The 14,440-nt window shown below is 36.8% G+C and overlaps 1 protein-coding gene across 4 annotated transcripts in view; it reads left to right on the top strand.

Annotated features, from left to right (window-relative positions):
• The window catches only part of CDK13 (cyclin dependent kinase 13), a 122,359-nt gene extending 111,066 nt beyond the window's left edge, over nt 1-11,293 (top strand). The window contains exons 12-15 of one of the 4 annotated variants that reach the window (XM_080666903.1): nt 462-509; nt 2,220-2,425; nt 9,016-9,291; nt 9,874-11,293. In XM_080666903.1, coding sequence (XP_080523029.1) covers nt 462-509; nt 2,220-2,425; nt 9,016-9,291; nt 9,874-10,724 — 1,381 coding nt within the window. In that variant the 3' untranslated portion in view covers nt 10,725-11,293. Of the gene's footprint in view, nt 1-461; nt 510-2,219; nt 2,426-8,835; nt 9,292-9,873 lie in introns of all 4 variants that reach the window. The other 3 variants (XM_080666901.1, XM_080666904.1, XM_080666902.1) reach the window with 3 other exon arrangements.
• Nucleotides 11,294-14,440: the final 3,147 nt, after the last annotated feature.

Raw genomic sequence — 14,440 nt, 5'->3', positions numbered from 1 at the left:
TAAAAATGTGCTCATCCTAGAAAACATTCCTGGTACATCTGTTAGTCAGCATCACTGACTTAATACTGTGTTAGCTATTTGTTGCGTGATGTTTATCTGACCTAAAGATGAGTGTTGAAATCATCCATAAAGAATCTCTTGCCTTTAAGTTATGGGAGGGAACAAAGCCCTTTTAGTGGATTTCTTTGGTTTACACTCATGGGACTCTTTCATAAGAGCCATGCATTCCCAGAATATTTGGATGGTGGAAGTAAAATCACTCGTTATTGCAGTACTACAGTACCTCTGAATTCAGAATATCCCAGCAGAGGCTAAGGCTGCACATCTTATAAAAAACATATGCACACACAGAGAGAGGGGTGAGGGGGAGAAAAAAGAGAGGAAAGGCTTTGGCGGGATTATGATGCCTTATAGCTTCCCTATATCAATATTTCAAATTGTCCCTTTGTTTGTTACTCCAGGAGGTTTTTACACGCTGAGGCAATGCATCATAGTAAGATGGCTGAGAGGTATGCCTTTGTTTTGTTTTTGGACCTCAGGTGCATAAACTTGGTTTAATCATAATCCTTGTATCACTCATCATTGGTCCATGCATGGCTCTCTTTTTTTTTCTTTAGTTACTTAATTAGTTATTTTAAATTATGTTGATAAGCAGCTATGAGCCTACCAAATGAAAGCTGGAATCTTGAAAATAATCTACTTTAATCATATCATACCTTTCCCCACTCCAACCCTACTCCACAACCTATATCCCCTTGCCTTCCTGTACCTGAGGTAACCATCATCCCTGTTTTCTTTTGTAAATACTTTTTGTTGCCATCTACATGTACTCATAAAAATTTATATTTTTTAATTTCAGTTTTTAATTTTATAAAAGGGGGTCATGCTGTTTGTAATCTTTTGGGAATTACTTTTTTTTTTTTAACGTACTATTATATTACATTGCTAAGATTCAACCATGTTGTTGCATATGCCCTTTCTTTTATAACATGAGATAAGAGTAATTGTAAAAGAGGAGGTATGAAAGACTTTGCTGAATGTGCAGGCCATTCTCAAAGATCAGTTGTAGGAAAGAGGACATGTGGATATGGAAATTATTTTAAAACAATTTTAAAAAGTCTTCATGTATCCTTAGAGGAAAACATATATAGGCTGAAGACTGCAGACTTACATCACTAGGTCGGGGCTTCTTAAGGAAAATTGTAGTTATTCTGGGCAAGTTTATTAACCTTTCTAAGCCTTAATTTTCTCATCTTTAAATAGACATAATATTGGATTATTAGGGTAAAAAGAAAACATTTATAAATCAAATACTTAAGTCTCTTTTTAAGCAAAAGTTATTCTGCACTGTTGTCAGGTTTATGAAATTACATTCAGGTAGAGTTGTTTGATAATTGAAGGTTTTGATGATACTTGCTAGCTATTCAGAACTTTCGTTGATGAATAATGAGCCTGTATTTTCTATTTTTGAAATGCCTCTAGCATCAGTTTAATTCTAGGGCATTTGCTTACAGAAACAAATATGAGAGTATTAAAAAGTTAAAAGTTTTTGCAAGAAAATTTTTCACAGTTGTTATGGTCCTAGTCTTTGTACTTTCAATCCTCTGTCTAGTCTAGTTTCTGCAAATGGCATATTTTTTGCCTTTTGTAATATCGTATTCAATGTATGATGTTCTCTGATAAGAATTGGCTTTAAAAGACTGTACCAAGGATAATTGTAACTTATTTTTATACATTCTTTTTAAAAAATATATTTTTATTAATTTCAGAGAAGAAGGGAGAGGGAGAGAGAGAAACATCAGTGATGCGAGAGAATCATTGATTGGCTGCCTCCTGCACGCCCCCTACTAGGAATCAAACCCGCAACCTGGGCATGTGCCCTTGACACCAGTATCGAACCCAGGACCCTTCAGTCTGCAGGCCGACGCTCTATCTACTTGAGCCAAATCAGCTAGGGCTGACCACACATTCTTTATCTATAGTTTTAATAAATAATTATTTATTGATTATTCAGAAGCCACAGTCTGTTTATAAAGGTGAAGTCCTGAAGGAGGTGTGCATCACAGCCAATTGTTATTGGAACAGTTTGTAAAGCCTGTGTGTGAAGTCTTCAAGAACAACTTGCAGGGGTGTGGGAGTGGCAGTTTGGTTGTTAAGAAATATTAGTATTTTGTTGTTAAGAAATGCCACTGAGAAACAATTTTGTTCTTTTTTTCTAGCCTTCCTTTATGGCAAGACTGTCATGAGTTGTGGAGTAAAAAGCGAAGAAGACAGAAGCAGATGGGCATGACTGATGATGTTTCCACAGTTAAAGCCCCCAAAAAGGACTTGTCTCTGGGCTTGGATGACAGCAGAACGAACACACCCCAGGGTGTGCTGCCAACTTCACAACTGAAATCTCAGGGCAACTCGAATGTGGCACCTGGTCAGTAATGCTTCCATGGTTTTCTTCCCGTTGTTTTGTGGCTGCTGTTGATTATATTGTTCTAGTGCTAAAGCATTGGAGGTTAAAAGTTGAACATTAAGGTTTATTCACTGAATTTGACATTTCTTTGTTATTTGCTTGTGCCAGTACAGATGTGTTGCTGGTACTGGCACCACAATATTAAGTAATCTCAAGGTAAGATGAACTTACAAAGAGGGACTCAAATGACATATGACTAGTCATTAGTCATATTTCTCTACTTTCTTTTCCCTCTTAGTACAGGAATCAGTAGGTCTTTTGCTAACACTGTTCTCACTGAGGCTCAGCATTTAATGTCTGAATGCTCAAGAAATAAGGATATAAGAAAACAGCCAAAAATTATAATAGAAGCTCTTTTGTACTGTGTATAATATCCTTAGAAGTTACTCTTAATATATTTCCCATTATATTATAGAATCTCTAAAGATTGGAATCTGATTTTGTGCCACAAAAGACTTGAAGGATGACAAAGAAGGATATTTGGGGAAAACTTAAATTTCTTCCTCTGACTCAATCTGTTGTAAGAGTAAGCTTCTTCATGAGAAATCAATCTCTTCAATGTTAACTTTTTAAAAAATGGAATCTACTCCCTCATTTGGCCTCAAGAAACCAGAAAGCATTCAGGTTTAGTTTGTGTGTGTGTGTGAAGACAGAGATGAATATGAAATAAATACAGGCATACTTTGTTTTATTGTGCTACACTTTATTGCACTTCATAGATATTGCAATTTTCATAAATTGAAAGTTTATGGTAACCCTGCATTGAGCAAGTATTTCAGCGCCATTTTTCCAACAGCATTTACTCATTAGTCACATTTTGGTAACTCAGAATATTTCAAACTTTTTCATTATTATATTTATTGTGGTGATCAGTGATTGATCTTTTATTTTTTAAACATTTTTTATTGATTTTAGAGAGGGGGGGGAAACATCGATGTAACAGAGAAAGATTGATTGATTGCCTCCTGTATGCACCCCAACCAGGGGTCAAACCCCATATATGCCTTGACGAGAAATTGGTGACCTTTTGGTGCATGGGACATTGCTGAACCAACTGAAGCCACACCGGCCAGGATGGTGACCAGTGATCTTTGATGTTACTATTGTAATTGTTTAGGGGCACCCCAACAGTGCCATAGAAGATAGCTTACTTAATTGATAAATGTTACATGTGTTCTGACTGCTCCATTGACCTTTGACCATCTCTTCCCATCGCCTTGGACCTCCCTATTTCCTCAGACACAACAGTAAATTGAAATTGGGCCAATCAATAACCTCATAATGGCCTTTACGTGTTCAAGGGAAAGGAAGAGCCACACTTTAAATCAAAAGCTAGAAATTATTAAGTTTAGTAAGGAAGGCATGCCAAAAGCGGTGTCAGACCAAAAGCTAGGCCTCTTGCACCAGTTAGTCAAGTTGTGAATGCAAAGGAAAAGTTACTGAAGGAAATTAAAAGTACTACTCTAGTAAATACACAAATGGTAAGAAAGCGAAACAGCCTAATTCAAAGCAAGGCCATAACTCTCCTCAATTCTGTGATGGCTAAGAGAGGTAAGGAAATGGCAGAAGAAATATTTGGAGCTAGCAGAGATTGCTTCATGAGGTTTTTTTTTTGTGTTTTTTTTTTAAATTGATTTTTTACAGAGAGGAAGGGAGAGGGATAGAGAGTTAGAAACATCAGTGAGAGAGAAACATTGATCAGCTGCCTCCTGCACACCCCCTACCGGGGATGTACCGGCAACCAAGGTACGTGCTCCTGACCAGCATCGAACCTGGGACCCTTCAGTCCGCAGACCAATGCTCTATCCACTGAGCCAAACCGGTTAGGGTGCTTCATGAGGTTTAAGGAAAGAAGCCGTCTTCATAACATAAAAGTGCCAGGCAAAGCTGCAAGTACTGGTGCAGAAGCTGCAGCAAGTTATCAAGAAGATATAGCTAAGATAATTAATGAAGGTGGCTACACTACACAGCAGATTTTCAATGTAGAAATACATCCTTAAACTGGAAGAAGATGCTATCTAGGACTTTGATAGCTAGACAGCAGAAGTCAAGGCCTGGTTTCAGAGGACAGGCTAACTCTTGTTAGAGGCTAATGCAGCTGGTAATTTTTAAGTTGAAGCCAATGCTCATCATTCTGAAAATCTTCGTGTCCTTAAGAATTATGGTAAATCTACTCTACCTGTGCTTTATAAGTGGGACAACAAAGCCTGGATGACATGACAGCTGTTTACAGCATAGTTCACTGAATATTGTAAGCCCACAGTTGAGGCTTAATGCTCAGCAAAAAAAAAAAAAAAAAAAAAAAAAAGAAGAAGAAGAAGATTCATTTCAGAATATTACTACTCAGTGACAATGCACATAGTCACCCAAGATCTCTGATGGAGATGTACAGCGAGATTAGTGTTGTTTTCATAGCCTGTTAACCCCCATTCTACAGTGTATGGATGAAGGAGTAATTTCAACTTTAAAGTCTTACTACTTAGGAAACACATTTTGTAAGGGTATAGCTGCCATCGATAGTGATTCCGCTGATGGATTTGGGCAAAGTAAAAACCTGGAAAGTATTCACCATTCTGTATGCCATGAAGAACATTCATGATGCGTGGATGATTTCTAAATAACATTAACAGGCATTGGGAAGATGATTCCAAACCCAATGGATAACTTTGAGTGTTCAAGACCTCAGAGGAGGAAGTAATATGTGGTGGAAAGAGCAAGAGAACTGGAAGCAGAAGTGAAGCCTGAAGATGTGACTGAATTGCTGTAACCAATCTGATAAAACTTTTAACAGATGAGAGTTGTTATGAGAGAAAAAAGAAAGTGGTTTTCTGCGATGGAATCTACTCCTGTGACAACTGGTTAAATGATAAAGGATTTAGAACACCACATAAACTTAGATGATAAAGCAACTTCAGGGTTTGCGAGGTTTGACTCCAATTTTGAAAAAAGTTTTACTTTGGTAAAGTGTTATCAAATAGCATTGTATGCTGCAAAGAAACTGTTAACCCAATCTTCAGCCACCGCTACACTTGGTCAGTCAGCAGCCATCAACATTGAGGCAAGACCCTCCACCAGCAAAAAGGTTATTGACCAGCTGAAGGCTCAGATGATGGTTAGCTTTTTTTAGTAATAAAGTATTTTTTTTATTAAGTATGCATATAATAAGTATTTTTTATTAAGTATGCAAATCATATTTTTAGAAATAATGCTGTTGCATACTTAATAGACTTCAATATAGAATAAACATAATTTTTATATGCACTGGGAAACCAAAAAATGTGTGTTGACTTGCTTTATTTGTGGGGCACCAAACCCACTCTATTTCCAAGGTCTGCCTGTATGTACTAGTGTGTGTGTGTGTGTGTGTGTGTGTGTGTGTGTAGGTGCTAGTTACTAAACATGAAAAGGTAGCCTAGTACGTATTAAGAGATGAGTAAATATTGGTTGGTTAGTTAAATGATGATAACAGATCTGTGAATCAGATTTAACTTTTGGTGTTTGAGTGTAAATATAGACTAGATTAGCTGAGAAAGCTTGAGTAAGATTACCATTAATGCTTTCCCATGTAATCTGCAAGCTCATACTTGACCTTGGTCAGACAACATTAAAGTATTGATACATGTTACTTTAAAAAACAGCAGCAATTTTTATTTCTTGTAGAGAAGTATTCTTCCGAATTTCTTAAAAAAAGTGAATTTCCCTTATACATTAAAATATTTTATACATAGCTTTGGAAAACATGTCTGTTGTACACATTATGAAGGCTATCTAAATCAAGTTCGGTTTATTTTCATGTTAAAAATGTGTAAAATATGGAGAAAGGCAAAAAGAAGCAACAGGAAGTTTTCTTAATTTTTATTTAAGTTACATGTTTTATATACCATCTACTACTGAAACAGGATCTGAGAGGTCAGTAATATGAAGTGTGGATGGTAGTCAGGTTACAGTTGTCATCTTCCTTAAAAGACTGTCAGGTCTTTATTTCTGCTCCTATTTGTGGAACTGTTGTCCTTATTCCACTAGCAAACCTAGTGGAAGGTTAGTTACTTCATTCTATTTTAGCTGGTAAAAAATTAATTGCCCTTTCTGGACTCATTTTGTTATCTACATTTTTAATAACCCTATTAATGGTGGAGAGTTTAATTTTAATTTTTGTTTTCCTTTTTTTAAAATTCACTATTAAGTGAGAATTCTGATTTTTTTGAAATAGGAATGTATCCTATTTGCTTAATTTTCTTCATTAATCAGTAAGTGTCTTGAAATAGGGAATGCCACTTTTGTAGAGGAGACACCATAAAGCAGGCGTCCTCAAACTACGGCCCGCGGGCCACATGCGGCCCGCCGAGGACATTTATCCGGCCCGCCGGGTGCCGCTGCCTGTCCTGCTTAGCAGTTGACTTGTCCCAGGCCCGCAGTGCGCATAGGAATTTGTTCATAGTTTTTTTTTTAAACTATAGTCCAGCCCTCCAACAGTCTGAGGGACAGTGAACTGGCCCCCTGTTTAAAAAGTTTGAGGACCCCTGCCATAAAGAGTACTTCTGAGCTCACACAGAGACTGCCTCTGTTAATAGAGAAATGAAAGGGAAAATGAGGAAAAATGGCCTTTGGGGTATAGTAATCAAACTTTGTTCCTTATTAATGCTGCAGGTCACAAGAATAACTTATAAAAGTTTGATTTGATTTAATCTAAAACTGATATCTATAATAATAAAAGCATAATATGCTAATTAGACCAGACAGCCAAACAACCTTCCGACATCCTTCCGGATGACCTTCCGGACGAAGCCAGGGCGGGGGTTGAGGCAAGCTGTCGAGGCTGCGAGGGCTGAGCCCTTAGCACGAATTTCGTGCATCGGGCCTCTAGTTATATAATAAAAGTATCTCAAAATCTATAAAGAGAGAATAGAAAAAGATAGCATTCATCATCAGTTTTTAATCTTTTTGGAGTGTTTCTTCTATGATGTGTTTATGGAAATTGCTTATCAGTGTCTGTAGTATTATGTTGTACTAGAGGCCCAGTGCATGAAATTTGTGCCCTGGGTAGGGTCCCTCAGCCTGGACTGTGCCCTCTTGCAATCTGGGACCCCTCAGGGGATGTTGGACTGCCTGGATCAGGCTGAAACCAGCAGTCCAACATCCCCAGAGGGATGTAGCAGTGCGTGAAGCGGCAGGCAGCTGGGGAAGAGCCTGAGCTGGGCTCAGCGCTTGGTGCTGCTAACCACTCACTGCTCCTACCTGCTCGCTGCTCGTTCCTAACCACTCCTTACCACTCACTCCTTAGCGCTGCTGCAGGAGGTGGGAGAGGCTTCTGCCACCTCCACTGTGCTCGCCAGCCTTGAGCCTGGCTTCTGGCTGAGTGGCGCTCCCACTGTGGGAGCACACTGACCACCAGGGGGCAGCTCCTGCATTGAGGATCTGCCCCCTGGTGGTCAGTGCACATCATTGCGACCTGTCATTCCATTGTAAAGGTTGCTTAGGCTTTTATATATATAGATTATATGCATTTGAGCTTTGTTGTTATATATGGATGGGGGAAAGTAGGTTTATAGTTGTGGGGGTGTGATAGTTTATTCCTGCATTATTATTTAAGAGTCTATGGCAAAAGTTTGAATTAACTACAAATATAAGATGGAAGAAGACTTGACTTGGGTGGTACATACATTATAATATACAATGACATATTGTAGAATTGTATACCTGAAACCTATATAATCAACGTCACCCCAATAAATACAATAAAAAAAATAAAACATAAACTTAAAAAAACAAATACAAGGTTAGGTTCTTAGATAATAAGCATTATTTTAGATAAGCAATACAGTGAGTAGTTAAAAGAGTGCAGATTCTGGAATCAGAATGCTAGGTTCAAATCTCAACCCTGCCACTTACAGAGTTTATGAACTTAGACAAGTTATTTAATCTCTCTGGATGTCAATTTCTTCTTCATTTAAAAATGGGGCTAATAATAGAGCATGCCTTATATTGTTGTAATAGAGGATATAAAATGCTTATTAGAAAGTACCTGACACTGTAGCTATCGTCGTCATTATCATCATTCATTCTCATTCACAGGTGACATTTCCTAGTTACCTTTATAGTATAGGGTTCTAGTGATAGTCTTGATTTTCCTTTTGAAATATTTACTCCTAAAGATAATTTATTCAAAATGGACCACAGTCTTTTTTAAAAAATTTATATACAGTTCTGTCTTAAATGAATATGAAATTAAATTAAAATGAGGTTCCCTTTTTACAGTGTTTCTTAAACACTGTCCTACAAATACACATTTTCATGTGGTCATACAGAGCCATTTTGTGGGTGGGGCAGCCATGAATTATGGCAATTCTAATTAATACAAATTTTGTCTTTAGTAAAAACAGGCCCTGGACAGCAGTTAAACCACACTGAATTGGCAATTCTACTAAACCTACTACAATCTAAAACAAGTATTAATGTGGCTGATTTTGTTCAAGTGTTGAACATTAAGGTAAACTCTGAGACTGAACAACAGCTAAATAAAATAAACCTTCCTGCTGGAATTTTGGCAACAGGTGAAAAACAGACAGATCCATCAACACCACAACAGGAGTCTTCAAAACCATTGGGAGGAATTCAACCTTCTTCTCAGAGCGTCCAGCCTAAAGTGGAAACTGATGCTGCCCAGGCGGCCGTGCAGAGTGCATTTGCAGTCCTATTGACTCAGTTAATAAAGGCTCAGCAGTCAAAGCAGAAAGACGTGCTACTAGAGGAAAGGGAAAATGGATCGGGCCATGAAGCAGCATCGTTACAACTCAGACCGCCTCCAGAACCTAGCACTCCGGTATCGGGTGAGTGTGCAGATAGCAGGCCACTAATGTAGCTGCATTCACACTGTTTTCTTGCTGTTGATGATTATCTATCATGTGTATTGTTGAGTGGCATTGCTAGGAAATGTCTGAAAATTCTCAGGTCTTGGGTTTTTTAATCTGTTTACTTCTAGAAATTGATTCTTTAGCAAATTATCCATGTGCGATATAACTTATTATGAACATCATGGATTTCTATAGTTAAGAAATAATCTTTTACTCCAGCTATAACAGGATGATTGACCAGGGCAGAAATTTTGCGTATACAGTAGCTTTTGTTCTTCAAGCAATAAACAGGTATATATGAGATACCTTTGTAAAGTCAAATATAATATAAATTTTGGTCACCATAGACTTAAATGGTAGTAGGCAATATTAGGATTTATATACTGTTTCCCTTTTCCTTTTTTGGAGGGGAGGGCGGTGAGTGGTTGCACAGAGTTGGAACTTCTAATGCTCTTTAGGACCACCCATAGGAAACATTAACTATTTTGAACATTTGGTTTTCCACAGTATATTTTGACTTTTTTTTTTTTTTTTTTTTTTTTTGCTTTTTTCACTTAGGGCAAAATGATCTCATTCAGCACCAAGACATGAGGATGTTAGAGCTCACACCAGAACCAGACCGGCCTCGTATTCTGCCTCCTGATCAAAGACCTCCGGAACCACCTGAACCACCACCAGTCACTGAAGAAGATCTGGATTATCGGACAGAAAACCAGCATGTTCCCACCACTAGTTCTTCACTAACTGACCCTCATGCCGGAGTGAAAGCAGCCCTGTTACAGCTGCTTGCTCAGCATCAACCCCAGGATGATCCCAAAAGAGAAGGTGGTATTGATTACCAGGCTGGTGATACTTATGTACCCACTTCAGACTACAAGGACAATTTTGGATCCTCTTCTTTCTCTTCTGCTCCTTATATTAGTAATGATGGTCTAGGAGGTGGCTCTGCTCTACCACTGGAACGACGTAGCTTCCTTGGAAACTCAGATATTCAATCTTTGGATAACTACAGTACTACTTCATCTCATTCTGGTGGTCCACCTCAGCCTTCTGCCTTTTCCGAGTCGTTTCGCAGTTCAGTGGCTGGATATGGAGACATTTACCTCAATACTGGTCCCATGTTGTTTAGTGGAGACAAGGACCATAGATTTGAATATAGCCATGGCCCCATTGCAGTCCTGGCGAACAGCAGTGACCCTTCCACAGGGCCAGAGAGTACTCATCCTTTGCCAGCAAAGATGCACAACTATAACTATGGTGGTACCTTACAGGAAAACCCGGGGGGCCCCAGCCTCATGCATGGACAGACCTGGACTTCTCCTGCCCAAGGACCTGGATATTCACAAGGATACAGGGGACACATTAGCACATCAGCTGGCAGAGGTCGAGGCAGAGGGCTACCATACTAAGTATCAGTTTTTCCTCAGGCACATCATTTTTATCTGGAAAGACTTTTCTAGCTGCAATTTAAGGCAGCAATCCAAGAGACTTGAATAATATTAATTCAACAACAGCTTTATTTTTATGTGGAAAGGGTCTTGCATACAATAGTTTAAAAAGACCAAAAAAACAAAAAAACCCACCTTTGCTTAAATTCATGCTGTTCTAAAAACTAGATCTATTGATTGTACATCTTCACAAATTCTAGTTAACAGTTTTATTTTGTATTCTTGCAGTTTTAAGTGGATGCTAATATTAGGGACATAAAAGTTCTTTATGGCCCTCTTGCAGATCTGAACTATGCACATTTGTGCTTTTTTTTGTAAGTTTGGACCAACTTTTATGTAACAACCAACCAATCCCTTCCTTCTCCAGTTTTACAACAATCAGAAAGGGCACTGATTTATTTGGTATTTTTCTTTTTACAAAGCTACCTTTAGTCAAAGGTCACTGTCAGTCTTTGCACCTGCTTTCAGTGTTATTGTGAAAGGTGTACTTTGTGCTCATTTCAGAAAATAAAACACAACCTTTCTCTTGATGCAAGTTTTATAAAAAAAAAATGGTCAATGTTATTTTTGTTTTATTTTGCAGATTATCATAACCTAGCAAAATGCATTCAAATGAAAAGTGGGTTTTATATGAAAAATATGGGTGGGGTGGGGAGGGTAAGTAAGTGCCTTAACAGGTAAGCTTAAGGTCTGAAAAAGTAGTTAACCTTTACACCCATTTGTCTTCTGAAGGGAATCAATACATTGTATTGAAGAGGAAGGGAGCTCTTGGGGGTTTAGGGCTGCCTGTTCAGTTCCTGTTAGATCCATTGTCTGCCTATCACACTTTCTCCTTTTCTTCCTGTCTTTGGGCTGTGTGTTATCTTCCACTACCACCTTCTCTTGAACAGGGAGTGAGAGTAAAGAAAAGGAATAGAACTGCGATGAGTACTTTACTTCCGATGAGGTCTAAAAAGTTTTGTCATTTAAATGTTGAAAGTAAAAAAAAAAAAAAAAGTTGAAAGCAATAGCTTAATGAGAATTTCAGAGCATGTTTTCTTTGAGGCTGCCATGTCGTTCCATTTCCTTTTGCCATGGGTAATTGGCGGGCAGTAACAGAAACAAGGCATAACAACATAATTTGCATAATTCTATTAACACCATTGGTGGGGCGGGAGCAAACACCATATTTTAAGTTAAAGTTGCTATTTTAAGAAAAAATTAACGCTGTTCACTTGTTAATTACAAACATTGCCTAAATTGAATTTATTGCAAGCAAAGAAAAAGTGAGAGAAAACTTCTCTCACCTGTGAGATTTATTAGGACTTCTGCCAGACTTAGAGCAACTTTAGTTCAATTCAACATTTTTTTAAATTAAAAGCAACAAAGAATGGAGAAATTCTTATTTAAATTGTAATGTGTCAAATCTAACTTTGTGCACACTCACACAGATAATTATAATTTTATAAAGGAACCAAAGGTACATAACCAGTGTTTCCACATCACTAAATGAAAAAATACACTCTGGAAATGAGAGTTGTGTCAATTAACCATTTTGTTTTCACTGTTCTCTCCTGGAATCTGATTTGGAATCTTAAATTGAAACAACTGTTAATAGAATGGAAATTGCTCCAGTTCTAAAGTCAGTCTTTTAACCTTGTGCCCTTTATCTGACTTGTGAACCTTTGTTTAATATAGTATATGGGAAGCATTCTAGCTTGGTGAGAGTAAGAATATTTTAAAGTTGATAATTTACCATTTTACTGCTATAAAATGATGTCAGTTGATCATTTTATTTTTTGATGGAACTTTTTTGTTGGGGAGAAATGACTGAAAGAAACTTATTTTGCTTTTATTTGGATATTAAGTACTAACAACTTATAATGAAACTGCATTGCAGGAAGTGAAGAAATATTTTGAAATTTTACAAAATAGCTACAGTATTCAAGTATCTGAAATTTTAATATGGTGAGTCTTAGAGCTTTAGACTTTCCTATAAGTGACAGTATCTAAGTTATTCTTAATAGTCATACTTGTTAATTCTGCTGACCATAGTAGCTAACATAAAATTGAAGATATTTATGTGACATGAATAGCCTGTGTTTTAAAAATTAAATATTTTATATACAATTGAACTGTGTTTGGATAGTTTTTCAAAACCTTTTAGTTATGTATTTATGTTGCGAGAGCGGCTGGATGGATAGGGAAGTTGTTACTTGAATATTGCCCTAACGCAGCATTGATGGAGAGACATACCAGTATTTTATGCACCACTTAGAAATAATGTTGCCAATTAAATCACAATACAATTCTAAATAAGATGAGCGAATTTAAAGATTCTCCCCAAATTCAGAAATGGGAAAGAATGTGTCTTAAAATCTATGAAATACGGTAGTAAAAATCTTAGGAGCATTGTAAAAATCTTATACCATTTAATATTTTAGGAATTTGGACTAATAAAAAGAGCAGGGTTAGGAAATTGCTAATTCTGTAGGTTATAATAATTGCAGTAATCACTGGGTATTCTGGAGTGAAATCTAAGGAACATAAAATATTGCTTAACTTTTTTGGAAAACAACCACACGGTAAGTTGGATTCCAAATAAAATGAAAACAGAATAGATTGACCTATCAAAAGAAGAAAATGTTTGTCACCCATGTGAAATTCCTTTGTGTATTTCCTGACACAGCAAGTTTTTCTGCATGCAACTCATTATGTTTCCCATCTTTATTTAGCTCATTATGTGTTGGAGAGTTATAGTCACCCATGTAATTTAAAAAGACTCATTTTCAGGGGTTTATTGATTAAAATAGTTTTCAAATGTGAATTAAGATAATGTGTTAGCTGTGATTCAGAGCTTCATTCTATCAGTAAATATATATTTAGTGCCTACCAAGTGCCAAGTATTGTTCTAATTACTTGGAATACATCAATAAACATGAAAGGCATTAAGTCATACTTTTAGTAGGCTGACAGTGAACAGGGAGATTTTTAAAGTGTCTTGAAAAGGTAGTGGTATTTGCCACTTGAAAATGTGAATGTCTTTGTAAAATTTTAAAGTCATATTTGAATACAGAAATAAGGATCTGGAAAGAATAGAAGAACTGGAAACTCAATGATGAAAACAAATTTTAAGTTGCATTGAGCTAGTTTGTAGTAAGCCAATTTGTAGGAAATACCAAGATTTCTTGAGAAAAATGCAAGATAAATGGGTTAAATGCTTCCAAACTAATCTCACTGCTATTTATGAGTTAAAGTACCAGTAATTGCTATTAGCTTAGTCGAATTTTTAATTTTTCACCCTAGGTCCTTTATTTACTTAATTTTTTGAAGTAAGTCTGAAATACATGTTTTGAATAAAGATCTACTGATTCCCTGGGATATTGGTTTTGATATTTTAAAAGTCTGAACAGGATGTCCAAGTAATTTAAAGTCATCTGGTCCATCTGTTCACTTTACTGCTAAGAAAAATGAGAAGAGAGACGGATTGCTAGTGCTAGTTCTTCTAGCTAAGTCTAAATTCTGCAGAAAATACTTCACTTTTCAATAGGAAAATTGACTATTAAAATAACTGTTTTAGTAAAAAAAAAATTAAATTTAGAATACTGAATAACTAAGTCAGATGACTTTAAAAAATCAACAATCCAGAAAAAATAGGAAAATAAACTATTTTAGAAAATTTAATTAGCGACTATTTC

The sequence above is a fragment of the Plecotus auritus genome (assembly GCF_963455305.1).
Source record: "Plecotus auritus genome assembly, chromosome: 4".
Lineage (NCBI taxonomy): Eukaryota > Metazoa > Chordata > Mammalia > Chiroptera > Vespertilionidae > Plecotus > Plecotus auritus.
Note: the sequence above shows the minus strand (reverse complement) of the source record. Positions and strands in the feature narration are given on the sequence as shown.